This window comes from Bombus terrestris, chromosome 7 (assembly GCF_910591885.1).
Source record: "Bombus terrestris chromosome 7, iyBomTerr1.2, whole genome shotgun sequence".
In the NCBI taxonomy this organism is placed as follows: domain Eukaryota; kingdom Metazoa; phylum Arthropoda; class Insecta; order Hymenoptera; family Apidae; genus Bombus; species Bombus terrestris.
The window spans coordinates 3,722,616-3,741,547 of record NC_063275.1 but is presented as its reverse complement, the minus strand read 5'-3'; the positions used below and the strand labels follow the sequence as shown (position 1 = coordinate 3,741,547).

The window sequence follows — 18,932 nt, the reverse complement described above, 5'->3', positions numbered from 1 at the left end:
ACATGTTTGACAATAAAGTTATATATATTAATAATGTTAAGAACATTCGTTTGCACTTGTAATTGTTATGAATAGATAAAACGAATATTAGTACATGTGATTGTAAAGTGTGGTAAAATGTACTAACAGTAAGGTGCTGTGTGATAACTTTAGAAGCGAATAAGCATAAGCATTGAGTGACCTGAAAGCAGGTGCGAAAGCCGGTGATAGTTATGAATGAAGTCTCTCTTTGTTTAGTTATCTCTTGAAGATGTGCTGTCTTATCTGTGATTCTACTTTCTGTAATTATGGTTATCATAAATACATAGGTCGAATATTTTTTACAAATAATGTTCAAATAAATGTCTACCAAATTCATGTTTCTTATTTTTATTTATTAAATTTTCTATAGTATTATTACTGCAAAAATGGGTATTAATATATATATATATATATATGTATATCTTTATTTCCGCCTATCTTCCGGCTTAACGGTGACTTCCAATTACATATACAAAATAAGTCAGAATAATAAACATGAAACTTACATATAAAGAAAGACATATATAATAGTAAAATAGAACAATAGATAGAAACTTGCTCATAAACAAAAACACATACATAATAATAATCATAACAATAATCATAACTTAACCTAACCTCTGTTAGCTATACAATTACTTATATTTATCCTTATAATCCAGATTAATATGAAGCTGTACATAAATCTACATATAGATCTATATATAGAATCTATATCTTATATTAAAATAGACATTGATACTTTGCACGTATTAAATACGATCACGAAATTTATAAATTAACAGCATTAATCTTTCCAAATTATTATTGATAAAAATTTGATCAGATTTAAAATAAAATTTATAGTTTAACTAATTCATAAAAACAAATCAATAACTATATGTTAAGTTCACAGCCGTCTTGCTTACGCAAATTATGATCGGATTGAGGAGGTTATCAAGCAGCAGTAGCGTATCCAACTATTTTCATCATTCAATGAAGAGATTTCTTTGTGCTGCAAGTTCGCTGGATAAATTGATAAACGTCGAAATACTTTATTCGATATGTAATATATACCCTTATTAAGTATTTGATTGTAAATTAATAACTTCTCATCCATATATACTATACGTTGCAAATGTCAAATATCCTTATCAATGCGATTCCACGTCGAATAAACATGTCGATTTGTTTATAAAGAACATAATCTAAAGTTATACCAGTTTATCGAAGTTTATCACGTATTTTACGATTTCATAAGTCTGCCACAATTATGGTAAGATAAAATACCTAACTGCGGGAAAGATTTCAGTATGTCATACACTTTGGTCGCATCAACAGCACTAGTTTAATAATTGTCAACACAAAATCGTGCGCTGATAAGAGTTCCGACAGGCACACAACGTGCAAGTGGAAGTTGTAAGCGACAGCATATTCACAATAAGTATAAGTATCACGCCATATTATTATGCAATAACAAACAAAAAAGAATGGGAATAATATACGTATAATCTAGAACAGGAACTATATATTAATGATACTATATAGAAATTTTACCATTATTTTTAAATAAAATTTGTACTATGTTAAATTCGATATATTAAATTATTCGATATTATAACAACTGGAAGTAACATCTCTTAATACATTATCACTGATATCAAGATTAAATTATCATTTTGATAAGTTATAGAAAGAAAGGAGGTAAAAATGATGAGTTATTTATATGTTATCTTTTACTTTATAGAAAATTTCTAGTTTCTTTTAGAAAATTTAAAAAAGGAAATCGAAATGCAATGCGAATGGAATCAATTGGCTGTTCGCAAGTACCCGCCAAAGATACTTCAAACCAAACTGCAGTTACCGATAAAAACTTTAACGAGCCCCGGGCCGACTAATTGTTCGAAGCGAGTTCTTCAATCTCTTCAGAATCAAATTATAGGCCATCTTCATCCGGAAATTTGTCAGGTAATCATTTTTCTTTGTTTAGGTACAAAATAGAGGTAGACTGGTCATTGTCAGTAACAAAATATGTTTTGTTAATTTCTAGTTGATGGATGAGATTAAGGAAGGTCTACAATACGTATTTCAAACTAATAATAGACTCACTTTGGCGTTAAGTGCATCAGGTCATGGCGGTATGGAGGCGTGCTTAACAAATTTACTTGAACCTGGAGAAACTGTGCTCATTGTCAAGCATGGAATTTGGGGTAAAAGAGCGGCTGACATGGCTACTCGAATTGGTGCAAATGTAGGTAGTACAGTTTCGAAAGGGCCAACATAAAAATTAAAAAATTCACTAGTATTTAAATTTAAATAGCGTATGAATTTTAAAATATAGGTAAAACTGATAGAAAAAGAACACACTACTGCTGTTACATTGAAACAATTGGAAACAGCTTTGCAAGCGTACAATCCAGTAGCGGTATTCATGGTACAAGCTGAATCCTCCACTGGTTTAAAACAACCATTAGAAGGGTTTGGTGATCTTGTTCACAGGTAATTTTGCTATTTAAGACATTTTTTATGTTTGCCATTAATTTAAGTTGCAGTTTATAGAATACTATTAGAAGGGAATATAATTAGAAACGTGTTTTTAAAATTGATAGAATAAAAGAAATTCTTCCAGATACAATGCTCTTCTTATCGTTGATACTGTTGCGTCACTGTGCGGAGAACCGTTCTTTATGGATTCTTGGGGCATCGATGCAGTTTACTCAGGCAGTCAAAAAGTTCTCGGCGCCCCTCCAGGATTAGCACCTATCTCGTTTAGTCCACGAGCTGAGTACGTATCGTGGTTTCCTTTTGTAACACCCAAACCGCAACTCTCACATAGAAAACACTCATGATGATGGTCTAAGAATTGGGACTTTTAGTGATCTCTTGTGAATAACAATCCAATCTGTGATGTCATCACGGTGACTCGCGCTCTCGCGTAACCTATTCGATCCTTTTGTGATTCATAACCGCAGATGGCTCCAGTGAATTCTTATTCAATGATACTCTGACGCCTTTTGAATTAAATAGGACATCGGTATTGTCTGTCAAGGTTCATCCATTATGAAGAAACCCACTTCTATAATAAAAAGTTACTTCTGTCCATTTATTAATTTTTTCACTTCTTTTTCTAAATCTGTCAACGAGGTTACGTTCGCCTCGATTATCAACGCATAAACTCGTTGCACACATTCACTCTCATCTTAGTATCAATTTTCTATTATTATTACTAATTTCCGGCCATTACTCTTAATTGCTTGCTATTAATTTTCCACACACTCGACTATTACGAGGCGGCAAATGTTTCCGGCAATTTCATCTTACATTCTTCCTTTGTTGCAATAGGAAGAAATTGTTTCAACGGAAGACCAAGCCTATGTCCTATTACTTGGACATGACCCTCCTCGGAAATTATTGGAAGTGTTTTGGGAACGAGAATCGCCTGTATCATCACACCATAAGCGCTACGCTTATTTATGGTCTTCGCGAAGCGTTGGCGGAAATCGCTGACGAGGGCCTGCAAGCATCTTGGATCAGACACGCTGGCGCAGCTGCCAGATTAAGGAAGGGTCTTGAATTACGGCGTCTTCGATCTTATGTGAAAATTCCACAGTATCAATTATCTACGGTTATCTCGATAGAACTGCCACCTGGCGTCGATGATAGGATCATTGTACAGCGTTGCATGCAAAAGTAAGTACCTTTTACAAATTCTAATCAACTTATTGTAATTTTTTCATAGATTCTAAAATTGAAATACTTACCATGTAATTGAGTGTTTTGTATATTGAGTATATCGTAGTTGTAAAATAAAAATTTGAGTCATTTAGGATCATTATGGTTTCTATAGGTACAAAGTGGAAATCAGCAGAGGTTTAGGACCGACTGAAGGGAAAATTTTGCGAATTGGATTGCTAGGGATTAATGCTACGCCTAACAAGGTCGACCTTATTTTACGTGCTCTAGATGATGCTTTGAGATACGTGTCACTATCGAAGCTATAGAACATAATAAAGAAAAGTTACTATTACGTCTCCTTGGATTGTGAATCCATCATGCTCGATTATTGTGTATAATAACTACTAGTATATTATACATCTTAAATCTATATTATATTCTCCGTATCAAACATAACGCAAGTTTTAACTAACTTACTCAACTTACTTAATTACTTGCAATTTTTGTATATTATACTGGAAATTATTTTTAATGTAACAAGGATTTATTAAAAATGCACAGACAAAGCTAAGACGGACATATTATTCTGAATATTACTATCTATATTATATGAAGCTTTGCTACCTTCATTTTCACCGCTGTTTGACTGGTTCAAGCACAATAGGCGCCTTACCAACACTCATGTTAAATGCATGTAATCTGTAATGTTATGTCTTTCAATCAATAACACAGATGCACAAACAAGACTCAATCAAATGTATTTGTTTATTAATGGAAATACTGAAATCGGCATACAATTACCTCTAATATAATTATTTACTTATATTCAATTATACGTTTTATTGCATTAATTAGCAATATCAACAATTGGTTACACGCGTCTCTCTCATTCTCACATTTGTTTTCGTTCTCTCTCTGACTTGTTTTCGTCGAATAATAATACACGTACACATACAATCATGTATCTGTAATGCAATTACAACAAGCTAGTCGAAATAACAAATGATTCTAGCGGATTAACGATTAATTACGATTTAATTGACAATCGTTTTGGCATAGTACAAAATATTACCATCTTTTAAATATACAAGATTAACGATTCGTATTAACAAATGAACAATTCCAACTGATCGTGTACCACATTTAAATTGAACTTTCAAAAAATAGACTTGGTTTTATCAACAATATTTTACACTTAATTTACTATGAGATGTATTGTCTGAATGTACTGTCTATCCACTAGACAGATTCCGTACTGGTCGCTTCGATTGTTAATTAAAACTTCTTAAGGCACTATAAAAACGCGTTGTCTCCGCGACTCTTACATAATAATTTACATACATTTACAAATTGACATTGTCGCATGACATCCATCTAAGAAATGTATATATCTATAAATTTATATATTCGATTATTCATCTATACAATCATACATCGAATATGATATGCTCCGCCATTTATTCAATTTATTAATTTCGGTATCGATTGTAATAAAGCTCGATTATTTAATATGGATGGCAAAAAAATCGGCATGTTTCGATCAATTAACAAAATAAGAAAAAAGAAATAATGCGAGCTTTATGTATTCTCAGGACGATACAGTATTACGATACAGGACGAGTACAGATGACTTTAAATAATTGTGAAAATAATATTTATATATAATGGCAATAATAATAAAATAGAATAAAATAATGTTAATGTTAATAATAATAAGCATCATTGATATTGTCGAAAAGTTTGATGACGCGTGAAGATTCTATATAATTATATATAAATATTATTAATAATAAAGGATAGATCGCAATATTAATAGCTCGTTTATAGTAGTCGTCGTGATTCTCATTACATATTATATATATATATACGCCTATGTACAAAAAACATTGACAATCGATCACCGTTAAGGGTTTTATAATCAATTAAATATATGTACGTTAACAATTATTAAGGCATGGATAGTCTCGAATGTTCACAAAGTTTCTCACATATCAAACGCTCCAAATCTGTTCGGTATCAGGCTACATTACCGTTCAGCTGTCGTAGCACCAAGAAAGGTGGTGTTCGTGTCGCACGGAGTAACTTCTAATCGTTCCCACTGGATCAAGACTGCCATTTACCCTCTAAAAATTGTTCTACGTATATCTACCTTACAATGAGAGCCGCATTGAACGAATAGAATTCCGAAAGAAATATTCTAGTATCTGTCCATTGTGAAATATTTTCATATTTTGTAAAATTATTGTGAATTATAAGAACAAGAATCTAGTTTGTTATATAAAATAGACATCTTTTTTACAATTATGAGTTAATTTAGATTATTATAGAAGAAGATATATATTGTTCCAACAGAATTTGGATGGCATTTGTATGGACAGTTCACTTTTTTATTTTTTAAATATTCGAAATCGTTGAATATTCTGACAAACATCAGCTAAATTATATTTTGTTAATTTTTTATGTGAAAGATACATTCGAAATTAGCAAATTATTATAGTATTGACAAAATATTTGTTTATCACAAGTAGTAAAACAAGCTGGTTTTTGATGGATATACTCGACAATTACAAATAAATATAAACAACGAGTGTACTAAAAACGTAGAAATTGTTAAATGAAACTCTCTTTGTAATACATGTTGCACCTTTCATTGTATTATCTTGAACCTGTTGACCATGTAAAGCGGTAGACACTCTCCTGGCGTGCACGCTCTATTGGAAAAAGTGCTGTATCAAAAGTGTTGAAAGTAAGCAGGTCTGCCAGCTGCCGGGGCTACGCATAAAACCGCTACCCGTGTTTTCATCTCGTCTTTCATCAGCGATCGGATCACCGCTCGTTTTCCGCAAGCTTGCCCAAATGAACACTTCAGACGCTTAGACTAGATCATAAAGAAATGCAGAAGAACGACAAATCCGTGACTAGTGCGTCACAGTGCAGATTAAAAGTTAATATAGCGAAAAAGTTCGGACACTACATAATTTAAAAAAATTGAGATTATCTATTTAAAATGGATCGAAGTTAGCATCAGAACTTCTATACTTCGCTATATTTTTCATTGTGTTCTTTAAATGTTCGCCTTCGCTCGCTTCTAATTTGCGGAATTTCCGCTCGAACGGTGAACCACTCGCATGTACGAAATACTAAAATGTTACAAAACTGGATAAAATTGTTTCTTTCGTGTCTTGTTATTTATGTTCTTGCATAACATAAAGAAGAAGAAATGGTTTCATGTGAACTGCCAAGCAAAATTGATCGAAATTGCGAGAATGATAAGTTAAGATCGTTATACAATGTTTACAAATACCCCTTCTCCCTCTATATCGCATAGTATCATTTCCTATTCGATTACGAATGTTCTATCTTTTTATAAACGCTTTCATCAATCGACATACGCATAAAAAAACTGACGCAGTTCTACACATTCATTCAAATAACATGCACCCTTCTATGTTTCAAGATGGCGACTCTCAATTTTATCCTTACCTAACTCCGATTTTTCAAATTCTCTGTAACACGTACACAGACTTTGAATCGAGATTATAGCCGCGATCCTCCACTTCTAATTTCAAATTCGCTATCGAATAATTTAGAGAACCTAACAATAAATACGCTTATAAGTTAGAAGAGAAGCCATTTCCATGAGATTACAGGCCGACTCATTTAAGGTGTCGCATTCGATTAATATTTAACAATAATAATCGCGATTAGTGGATATAGTGTTGATAGTAGCGGTGAATATTTAATAAAATAATAGCAATATTATTTATACTATTAAAAATAATAATAGAAATATTAATAATAATCATAATGACAATCATGATAATGTAAAACAAATTTTCAGTGACGACGAATACCATGAATCGCAAACGATAAGATGAACGATGATGAAACAATGGTGATACGAAGTTGATGAAAATGAATAATGATCTATAACATTAACGACATTGATATCACCGTTAATAGTAATGATGATGATGATGATGATGATGATGACGATGACGATGATGATGATAATAATAAAAATAATAATAATAATAATAATAATAATAATCCGTAGCAGTAATAAATTGCGTGGAGCTAATACAGTATGATATAAACCTTAGCGTGTTTTTGCGCTATAATGATAACTGATGCCACCATCGGAGGTTCTTCAGTCTTCTTTGGTTGCTGGGTAACTCGATGAGGTTGGTGGGTACAGTAGGGCTCTGTACTTGCCGCCACGACTTTAAACTCTCTCCAGAAGCCAACTTTCTTTTAAAAAATAAACGTAGCGAAATGAGGAGAGAGATTCTTCGATTGCTCCGATTACAATAAAGTAATAATGAAAATAACTCTCTCCAGAAATCAGAGCAGCAGACCGGAAACGAGCTCGCGTCCCGCCAAAATGCAAACCAGGAGATGAAATGAAAGGTAATGTACACCGGATAGAGTCATTTTGGAATAGAAGAGTTTGAGAGTAACATATCTGAATTGATAAGAGTGAGTATAACATTAAAAAAGATAAAGCAGGTTTTAAAAAGTAAGAAGTCTTTGCAGAGGAAAAAGAAGAAATGGGCTTAAAGAATATGGAAATTAGAATTGGAACTAAAACAAATAATACGGCAGAGAATACAAAATTCCTTGAAATAATCTTGATCGAGAGATTAAAATTTTGAAATCAAATAATTAAGAGATTTCTCCAGATTTGTTTTTTTCTTCATTTTCGAATCTCTCTTTCTCTTCTTCTAGCTTTTTCTTCCGATACACCCGTCATACTATATAATATACGTACACATACGTACATATGTATGTATACGAATATAAACGTGTGCATAGCATACGTACGTGTATGCGAGAGGTCATTCGAAGATAGAGAGCAGTTGGCTTCCGGTCCGTTGGTCCGTTGATGAGAGCCAATTGATTAATAAAAGTCTGGTTGTGGGTGCTGCAAGGGACTCTATAGCGCATAACCGAGCAAGCGACGAGAATATAAGAATAGCGTCTGACGAGAACGATCCACGTTCCTTCCTGTTTTCCCGTGCTCGCACTATATTGTTATTGATATTATCATTATTATGGCTTCCTGCGATGGCCACCGATCATCCCAGCAGCGAATCTTTCTGTTTCACTGATTACCATCTTCCGGCTGCGATTTATCATTCCCGAATATAGCATTCAAAATGAGCACCAATCGTTTCTTCATAGATCCTTCTTTTCTTAAGGATGGCTGCTGCGCTGGATATGACGCCGTGCATTTCCAGCATCCTCTCTCAGAACACTTGTTTAGGATGATTATTCAATCATAAATTCTGGAAAATCATTATTGGTTACCATATGGAGAGATAGCAGACTTTGCAGGCGATTTATTCAAAACCGACCAAATTGACCAACTTCATACAATATACAGACCGAGGTGCCTCTCTGCCCCTTATTTCGCCTAGATGGCTTCGTTTAATCTCGTTCCTGCATAAATTGAATCTTGGATCTTGCATAATTTAATGATATGCCTTCCACATTGTTCTACAACGTTCATTAATCCAAAGAGGCTAGTTTATAAACAATATGTGTCTCTGAAACTGTACAATCGATGGTGCTGGCAGATTATAAAAACCATCTGTAATTTTCTCCATACTTCTTGATTTGAATGTAGGCTTCTGATACTAATTCACTTCTATCACTTTCTCATAGCTTCCCGGTCGCTCTAGAATCGCTTTGGAATCTGAAGTAGCGACGATGACGACGACTACGGCATGGCTAATCGATGGCTATAGAGAGAAACGAGGTCCAGGAGCATTACCGTGGACCAGGATACTGCTCGAAGGAAGCTTGGTAGCAGCGGCTGGAACTACTCAGCTGAGTTCACGTGGTGTCACCGAATGCCGGGCTGGATGATGATTGTTACGATGATGACGTCTCGCCCGGCGACACTGGACCGTGCAACAGTCATCACTGTCTGCCACGTACTCGCCGCGTTTTATCTGGTGCGCGATCGTGTTGCATAGCGCCCGTGGACATCGTTTCCTGTCGCACCTGACCTCGCCATTCTGCAAACATTCAGACATACGGCGAAATCCGCTTTAGAACCGACGCCATTTTTCAATTTAGATCTGGGCATCGCGTTTCGTAATTTTCATATAAATATCGAACTATTTTGTCGCGTCGTTGGTTATGTTTTTACTATAAATTATGTACAACATGGAAGACACAATGATAATAATGCACTTTTTCCAGGAAATGTAACCCTAACCTAGATAAATGTATTCAGCATGTGAAATAACCTTAAGTGAGATACGACAGATCGTCCAAAACGATTATTAGATATTGAAGACGTAAGGAAAGTAAGGCATGTTTCTATTAGAAGACACAAACTTAACCTACAATAATAGTAAATATAATTTTTCTTTCAGAGGACACAAACCTAACCTAAAGATAATTGAGATGACGTAGTGGACGCTAAAACGAATGTACAATAGAGAAACACTGGAATAATATCTTGCGGATGATCTCAGCAATTACAACAATCGGAAAATAGCAATACTTTTATCCCATGTAATGTCGCGTCGTTGGTTATGTTTTTACTATAAATTATGTACAACATGGAAGACACAATGATAATAATGCCTTTTTTCCAGGAAATGTAACCCTAACCTAGATAAATGTATTCAGCATGTGAAATAACCTTAAGTGAGATACGACAGATCGTCCAAAACGATTATTAGATATTGAAGACGTAAGGAAAGTAAGGCATGTTTCTATTAGAAGACACAAACTTAACCTATAATAATAGTAAATGTAATTTTTCTTTCAGAGGACACAAACCTAACCTAAAGATAATTGAGATGACGTAGTGGACGCTAAAACGAATGTGTAATAGAGAAACACTGGAATAATATCTTGCGGATGATCTCCGCAATTACAACAATCGGAAAATAGCAATACTTTTTACTCGTGTAATGTTGGTCCGCACGCACGATCCGTGGCTGCGTTCCATTTTCATCGTAATGGATGGACCCTTTTGGGTCGGTCCAGGCGAACGAGTCCGGTTAAAGGTTTTCTCCTTAAAGGTTTCTGGTCGTGGCCGTGTCTGGATATCACAACGGGGCTACCATTGAAAAACTTCTAACGAGTATATATTGTGAAGCCGTGCGAGCAGAAGTAAAGCAAGTCGCAAGCCGTTTTATCGATGAGATCTTCGCATAAATGATAAAATGCGAACGAAAATGCTCGCAAGAATTTCTTCTCCCTTATTTGAAACGCGGCCAATAATTAATTATTTACTCACATTATGCTATTGGAAATATTCTAATAGGAATAGCGTGACAACTAAAATTTTAAAATAAAATATTTTATCATGTTTAAATCATAAAATATAACTGCTTTCCACTATTTGTCATTTAAAAGATTTCCAAGTTTTGATATCTTTTGTTATTTGATTTGAAACTCATCGAACTAGTCTGTTATTTATTCATTTATTTCAGGCTATTCAGGTTTGTTGTTATACGAGCATAACTATCTGAAGATTAGAGGTAGACAATCCTTAATTCGTACAATAAAATAAAAATCTGATCGTTATAAGACTAGCGAAATATAAAAAAAAGGCCTGCGAATGAGCCACAAAAATGACTGTCAGTTTTTCTATGTATAAAATTTCCGGCGTTATTGGTAGATTCGATCATAAGGAAAGTGCAAACGACCATTACCATCGAGTACTTTTAGTAAGATAGATATATCGTTAATGTTAAAACCTTCTATAACCTTGAACGACCTTTGTTCCAACTTGTAGAACACGTCTGGGCAAGTGTCGTTGCACCGAGACCAAAGAAGGATACGCGAGTCCGCGAAAAAAATCAAAGCGCCCCTGAAATTTCCTGTACACTTCCATTCGAAAGAAAGTTACTCTATGTTTCACGGAAACCGGTTTTTCGTATTGTTTAAAAAGATATCTCACTAGCCTATATAAATTATCCAATATTCAGTATTGTTTAACCGCGATAATGTTGTAAACATTATACTAGTCTCGTTTAGTTTCATTTGAAACATTATTTATAAAAACACTTTATTGAGCACGTATGTAGAAATGGATGGTGAAAAGAAAAATTAATAGGAAATTCTAAATTTTAACTAAAAGTTTCAAATGCTAACGCGACGCGTGTCAATTGGCAGAATTTCTTGAAAAACCTAACCTTTTAATCGAAAATAAATAAATCTTTCACGGAATCGTATCTGCTCGATGCATTTTGCCAATGATACGTTAGAAAGGTAGTAAAGATGTGTCTCCTCAATCGTGTCGGCCAGCAACTTGAAGCACGAGTGGAATGCAGCTGATGAGAGGGTAACCAGCGATCGTGTAAACCGGAAATTGTCGCACTTGCTGGCTAAAGTACCGTGACGATCTCGCGCTACTAGTTCTCAACACTACACGTCCAATAAGATCCACTTTACATCATTACAATACCAAAAGAAATCCATTATTAGTAATTGGACTTTGCAACTATGTTCTATCTTTCTGTACTACCGATAATGAAGAACGCTGCAAAATTTTTTGCCTAGTCCCGCAATTGTCCTAACAACATAGTAGTAAGTTTATAATATGTGTTAAGATATATCATTCAGCTATCCTCATAATTGGATCTTTGCATCTGTATCTTACTTTCTTATAGCTTCGCAAATTGCACACGTGCAAACCATCAATTTCCCTGTGACCACAAAGTGCATTAGTACTTCGACGATTACAACTAATTTCTAAGTTTATAAATAGAATTACTATGTTGATCATCCTAGTTTCCCTGTAATTCATATAACGTGAAGTTGCATTTACTATCCACAGCATTAATTTGCAAATTCTCAAAATTAATTCTCAGCACAATTTAAAAAATTATATCGATTCATTCAATAACTCAATTTATTTTAGTTACCCACAATTGCACCAAGTGTTCACCAGCGTAATGCAGCGTACATTTCTATAATATCAATCTAATCGAAACACCTTCGATCCGTATTTGCGTGAGATTGCACTGAATGCCCTATAAATGCAATTCATACAATCACGTATCAGCCTAATCTCACAACAGCCACAAATTGCGCCGAGTCTCTAGTGGTCGCGGTTACAAACTGCCCTAACCTCTCTACCAGCGAGGCGTGTAATCATAATCTGCCGAAATTCGCACGAGCGCCACCGTCGATTGAAAGGATTCGCATTCCGCGCGTCAAATGGTGGCCAATTGGCGGCCACAAAACCGTCACGATCCGGGGAACGATGGACCGCGCTTTCATGCACCGACGCAATCTCATCTTTGCCGCACTTATCGCACGTGAACAAAGAAAAAACGACGGTAGATCGACCACGAAGAATCTCCAATGACTCTAGCGGCGCTCCGCGCCAACAGTAATAGTCTCGAGTCGTTTCGAGCGCCTGACTTCAATTCTACACTTTGAAATTACAAACCTGAAGTATATGAAGTATTTTAAGTTGACAAATAGAATATATGAATCATTTTTTAGAGTCTAGAAATTTTAAATATCCTGCTTTGAAAAGATTGTTATTTATATAGAGGTTATGTTATAATTGAATAAATAATATAGTTTGTAATAGGTTTCTTAATAAATATTTCTTCCAAGTTACAAGAATTTTGCAAGTGTATTGAATAAATTATCTCGTATTACAACACGGACCTCACGAATCCCACGGAGTCGATTTATTACAGCGTTTAATTAGATTATACAAGAATCAGTCAGCGGTGTGTAGTCGGTGGAAGAGCGGCGCCTGTGAGATACGAGGTGCTGATTGTTAATAGACCTCGTGCATAATTAGTTACGCTAGACTAATTTGTAAAAACCATTAGAACATGAAACCGGGTGCTACTTGGAAACAGGACAGGACAATTATTTATACAAATAACTGTCATCTATCCACGTTGCACAGTCTTTGCTATACACCTTGATACATCTGAGCAAATACAATTTTAGAAGTAGCTAATAAGTACTAATAAGAAAATTACCTATTAAAATGTCATGTATACCATTGTACATTTTTGAAACTCTCGAATCTCTCTATATCCATTTACATTAAACTAGAATCATCTTTCAAGTCTAACAAAAGTTTTGCAACCCTAACTAGTATCATATAATGCAAATAACTAATAAAATAACAAAATTATCCATATTGCATACTTTCAAACCCCTTAAAAAGTATTACTTCAGATTAATGTATTACAAGCTTGCCAGATTCTCCAAGTATGTAGAATAAAAATTCTCAAGCTACAACCAGTGTCAAAACGACTGCAGCGCCGTCACACGGGAAAATTCGTAAAGATAGAAAATGAAACGCGCGTCTATTAAACAGTGATCCTCACCTTGCACCTGCACTTGACGCATTTCATTTCTCCGTGCGAGTGGACTCGTGGATGCCACTCCATCCCGTTCTCATACGGACCACCAAGGGGATACTTGCAACCGCCGGAAGCCAGTATCTCGTCAGCAGTGCGCCTAGTGGATGGCGCCGCCTGGTCCCGTGGTAAACGTGTCGTGTCGCCCCCAACTCCTACGATCGTGCTAGGCGTCATCGCCGGACACTGTCTGCAACATGCCTTCTTACTGGGTCTGAAGGCGATCTTCTCGTCGCAATCCAATGGCGGGCACTGCACCCGCGGACATTTCACCTCTAGCGTAACGGGCTGCAAAATAAATGGATGTCCACAGTCAAAACCTAATGCCGCGTTCACATTGCGACTATGAATGATACGAAGTCTTCAATCTTTGTTCTCAACCCTCTGTAGTCTGAGCATTAAGACTACAAAGTACTTGTTATAATATTCAGTAGAAGAAATAGATGTCTACCTATGTTACGATCCTTTAATTATGTTCATAAAAATATGAAATTATATACAGAGAAAAAAGTCAAAGACTTAGATAATCGAAGCAATCAGTTTTCTCTCTACATGAACTACATTGTTCACAGTTAAATTCCATGATACTAATTGAATTCTAAATAAGTATATGAACGCGATAAGGTTAAATCGAACAGCCAGCGTATCAGCTTCTGATTTGTCGACGTATACAAACACATTATCCGGCATCAGTGTTTCTACTCATTACACGTACGGAGTTGGCTAAGCGCGATTTAAGTGACAAGCAACGAATCAAAAGTAACGTCTTATCTCCGGTAATGAACATGACTCGGTGCAACGTGTCTCCAGGCATGACTTCAAACAATTCTCTAATATCTATTTAGAAAGGCCTGTCACTGATTGCCGATCGCGGCGCTCGCAACACGGAGCTCCTTTTCATGACTCGGCAGAGAGCAACCGCATTCTTCTGGCGCAACGAACTCGCGCGAGCGCGCCCCGGTGTCTAGTTGAATTTTTCATTCGCACGAAGCTTTTATAATCGTGTTGCCTACGAGAGAGCGCATTATAATATATGTCGCAGGATCGACGCCGATGCTGGAATCGTTACGAAACTCTCTGGCCGACCGCGACGAGAGTGAACGTATGGTAAAGAAGTAAACAAAGAATCTGGAAAAAGTCAGCCGTCTGCGTGGAATTCGAACCGTGCCTTGGAACCGTCGTGCCTCGCGCGTTTCAGCCGCTCTGTTCCGCATCATGGGACCATTTAAATTCCAACACGTTTCGAAATTCGACCTAAGGTTCAAGAATATTTACATCACCGCTTATTGTGCTTGGGAGAAAAAGTGGTACTCACGCGAGAGAAACCTTTGGAACTTGTCTAAATGAATTATAGACTGTTAATCATGGGAATATGTACTAAATATACTTGAAAATATTCTATCCTTACAAAAGTTGAATTTTATTCCTTTACTTCAACAAAGTCTCAAGAATTTCGTGGAGAATTAAGTTTTCTTTCTATAGCTTGACTGTAATCAGCTGACCGGTCACTTCTCTACTCTAAAAAAGTAACTAAATGCCGGAGTATCACTCTCTCAGTTGATTAAATTCACACGTACTATTACAGAAAGGTAATGGTAGATTAAGAATAATGAAAAACTTACATCGCACGTGCAAACTGCGCAAGTGTCGAACCCCATTGGTGGCAAATATGGATGCCATGACGCTCCTGGTAGATGGAACTGACCAGCCAGTGTGCAACCTCTTGTCACCGAACTGACATTCTTCCCCGTCGCATTCATGTTGATCCCTGGACCTATACGAACAATCTATGCCATTACTCCATTCCGCGTATTTTTAATTTATGTTATTTGTCGCAACATACATGCGCAACAACATAACCTATTTACGAGCGAATCTTCCAGGAAATGGTTATATACCCGTTAAGCCGAAGCGAACTGTACTAGCGGCTTTTAGATACAAATAGCGCAACAAATAATGAAACCGGATGAACAGAACATCGTAATCAATTTAATTAGATACAGTAGAACATCAATGTACCGGCAATGTATCGAAGAAAATGACGCATTGCTTTAATTTGATTCTACTAGAGGGCTTTTTCTCGTCCAGCAGCAACCGGACTGATACGTCTCTATCGTACACGACAAATGGTTAGTAACTTCCGATTTATTTGACCGATTAATCGGTCAATGACGAAATTAATGATTAAATAAGTTTGACTCATCTTGTAGAATAACGTGTTCGTCGTCGTATCAGTGATAAATATAAATCCAATTAACATTGATTAAAATGAATATTAAAATAACAGTATATATGTATATCTGAATTAAGTAAATTATATCGTTCGGTTCTTAAAGTTTCTTTGCAAAAAACGAGGAGTGACAAGTGGAATCGGACAAGCTGCGAAATAAATTTGCCTTATTTCACGATCGATAAGCGATCGTGTAATCTAAACAGGATCGTAAGTAGCTGTAACTAATTCCGCGCGATTACTTTCATCGAACGTGTCACGGTAATCCGATTGAATATTGGCCACGGTCATTCTCTTAATTCTCTGGTGTTTGTCGAAACGACGGGATACGAAAGGGAAAGATAATTAATCCGGCGTTTTCTACAGTTTATTCTAGATTACGAGGATTCTAGTCGTATTTCTTATATAAACGTAATTCCTTATGATGATGAGAATTAAAAGAGCTGATCGATAAATATATAAGAAGATGGAGACTTGATTATAGTTTCAAGCGACATTAATTTGCAGAAGCGTTTAAATATTAAAGTGGATAAAAGAAATTCAACATATATTATGATGATGAGATAGAAAGAAGTCTTAAAATACGATTATGAGTTAAACACATGAATTTATTAAAAATAACCAATTAGGTCTGCCTTTGTTTTGGAGGCCTTTTTCCAGTTCTACACAGTATAAGACATAATGAGCACTGCATGGAGTTCCAAGAACAAACTTTCTTCTCAATAAATCAACATAAAAAATCTTGTTTTTCTATTATATACATATCTTCCCATAGAAATAAGAAATAAAAGAAAACAGTGAAAATAAAAATAACTTACTTGAACAAATAGGACAACAGTGACCAGAAGCAGGCTTCAACTGCTTGCCCTCAGCGCAGGTAAGAACTGGACAAGGCATTGGATCGCACTGTGGTAGTCCACGGTGACAGTGGCACATGTAGCACGGATCTGTGCTGGAGGTCCACTGAGTACCCTCTTCGTAAAATCTAGTCTCATGGAAGCACGCGCCGGTTTCGATATCCGACCTGGGTGGGTAAAGATTATACGCGACCACCGAGGCAACATCGTTATCCGCATAATGAGGAAGACAGCTGAGCGGCGCCCTGGCTTTGAACGGAGCCTTCAAAATCCTTTCAGCCTGTTTATCAGTTACTTCAAGGAAACCAATACCAGATTCAATTCTGTATAGTTCCACTGGTGAGAGTCCAGTGACAGAACCTTCCAAAACGTATCCAGTGAACTCTTCCAACAATCTCCTAGCTACAGGTGCTCCTTGAACTACTAAGGGCATGGTTTCTAGATAAAGTCGGAGGGTGCGTGGCTCGTGGCTGTTTGTGGAAGACGTTTGAGGGAAGCCAGCAATTTCAAGCTCATAATGTAAAGAGCAGTCTAGATCAACAGCTGTCCAGACCAGACCAACTGGACCAGGATTTAAAGGTTCCTGGGACAGTCTTCTGAGCAAAACAGGTGCAGCAGTATCTTTAGCATCAGCTACAGGTCTCTGTAGTAATCGGCCACGCAACATAGATCCAACGTGCGAGGCAGCAACAACTGCAAGTTCTCCATTAAACAAGGGTTCAAGGAATCGTGGTCCTGGACGCTCTAAGGATCCATTAGCTAAACCATCAACGAGAGAAGGCGTCAGATCTTCCAATTCGGTGCGACGTTTACCTCCTTCATCTACTAAAGTTACCAAAGGACTCTCTTCTTCCAGGCCTATCAATTGAACGCCATAACGCAACGAACCAGCGCGATCTAAAAACGCCCAGGCCAATCCAGAAGCTGCTGAAGGTGTTTCTGAGATCAGCAAAGTTTGATACATCTCGCAGTTGGCACGTGGACCCACTACCCCGGCTAATCGAAGTGCCTGAGGATCTTTTCTTGACATTATGCTAATAGAGAGCTTGCCTCTCGTTAATAAACGAAGGTCCGCGCCAGATAAGGCGCTCCGAACTTCTCCAAAGTTTAATTCGTTCGACGGCTTCTTTACTATTATTTCCTCCCGTAAAACTACATAATCCTTCTCCATGTGTTCTAATTGGACGATTAGTGGTACTTCGGAGACATCGTTAGGTAGAAAGACGCCATTGAATACCAAAGATACGTGGATAGATGGCGCTGATGCTGAGGACGCAGAAACGATGGCGGTAGCTCCTGCACCCGACATCAGCGAGCGATCCACTCCCATTGTGGGCTCCAACAAGGAAGAATACTGTTCCGTGGACAAGGCGCGATAACGGGACAACTGTCCAGTCAAGGTAGCCGACGGTTCCCATATAAAGGACACGTGCAGGCGTTCCTCACGCAGCAGTTTCCTGTAATCTCGAGGGACCCTCCTCCATACGCCACAAAGTTTACCTGTAGCATTTTGGTACACTCCACCAATAGGGTCGATCGTCTGTTCCTCTAGAATACTTCCCGATCCATCGATAAATTGTATGTTTCTTGGACGAGGAGTGGATGTTGACAAATAAAAGGAATAGTACAGATTTTTGCGGTGAAATGTGAAACGACCTGTGGCCAGATAGTTATAAGCACTGTTGTACATTGATGTTGGGCTGGGTTCATCGCGACGTAGTACCTGAGATGTTTTACCAGTTAAAAGTGTCCCAAAATCTGGAAAAACGCGAGAATACATTGGGTTAGGTTTGGATAAATCTTCGG

General features: G+C 36.7%; 2 protein-coding genes and 1 long non-coding RNA gene across 19 annotated transcripts in view; 2 read left to right on the top strand and 1 right to left on the bottom strand.

The window, feature by feature from the left end:
* The first annotated feature begins 1,279 nt into the window (after positions 1-1,279).
* LOC100650561 (alanine--glyoxylate aminotransferase) lies at positions 1,280-4,246 on the top strand. 5 transcript variants are annotated; one of them, XM_003396326.4, is made up of 7 exons: positions 1,280-1,419; positions 1,748-1,968; positions 2,051-2,251; positions 2,342-2,499; positions 2,630-2,785; positions 3,343-3,690; positions 3,848-4,246. In XM_003396326.4, exons 2-7 carry the CDS (start codon positions 1,792-1,794, stop codon positions 3,999-4,001), a joined length of 1,194 nt encoding a protein of 397 aa, XP_003396374.1. In that variant the 5' UTR covers positions 1,280-1,419; positions 1,748-1,791; the 3' UTR covers positions 4,002-4,246. The 5 variants fall into 5 exon arrangements, with proteins under 5 accessions (XP_003396374.1, XP_012165373.1, XP_012165376.1 ...); XM_012309983.3 differs by having other exon boundaries at positions 1,284-1,419; positions 1,759-1,968; XM_012309986.3 differs by having other exon boundaries at positions 1,295-1,419; positions 1,769-1,968.
* A 175-nt stretch (positions 4,247-4,421) lies between these two features.
* LOC100650440 (dorsal-ventral patterning protein Sog) overlaps positions 4,422-18,932 on the bottom strand; it is a 100,750-nt gene continuing 86,239 nt past the window's right edge. For 9 of the 11 annotated variants that reach the window (XM_012309976.3, XM_020863618.2, XM_048407515.1 and 6 more), the window contains 4 exons: positions 17,088-18,884; positions 15,662-15,813; positions 14,007-14,327; positions 4,422-9,698 (listed from right to left, as the gene is read on the bottom strand). In XM_012309976.3, coding sequence (XP_012165366.1) covers positions 9,504-9,698; positions 14,007-14,327; positions 15,662-15,813; positions 17,088-18,884 — 2,465 coding nt within the window. In that variant the 3' untranslated portion in view covers positions 4,422-9,503. Of the gene's footprint in view, positions 9,699-13,231; positions 13,418-14,006; positions 14,328-15,661; positions 15,814-17,087; positions 18,885-18,932 lie in introns of those variants that run through there. The other 2 variants (XR_001098827.3, XM_048407514.1) reach the window with 2 other exon arrangements.
* LOC125385440 lies at positions 9,650-11,014 on the top strand. 3 transcript variants are annotated; one of them, XR_007224729.1, is made up of 5 exons: positions 9,650-9,777; positions 9,886-9,992; positions 10,062-10,203; positions 10,287-10,393; positions 10,463-11,014. It is a non-coding gene; the product is annotated as an uncharacterized LOC125385440 (long non-coding RNA). The 3 variants fall into 3 exon arrangements; XR_007224728.1 differs by having other exon boundaries at positions 9,676-9,815; XR_007224727.1 differs by having other exon boundaries at positions 9,698-9,992.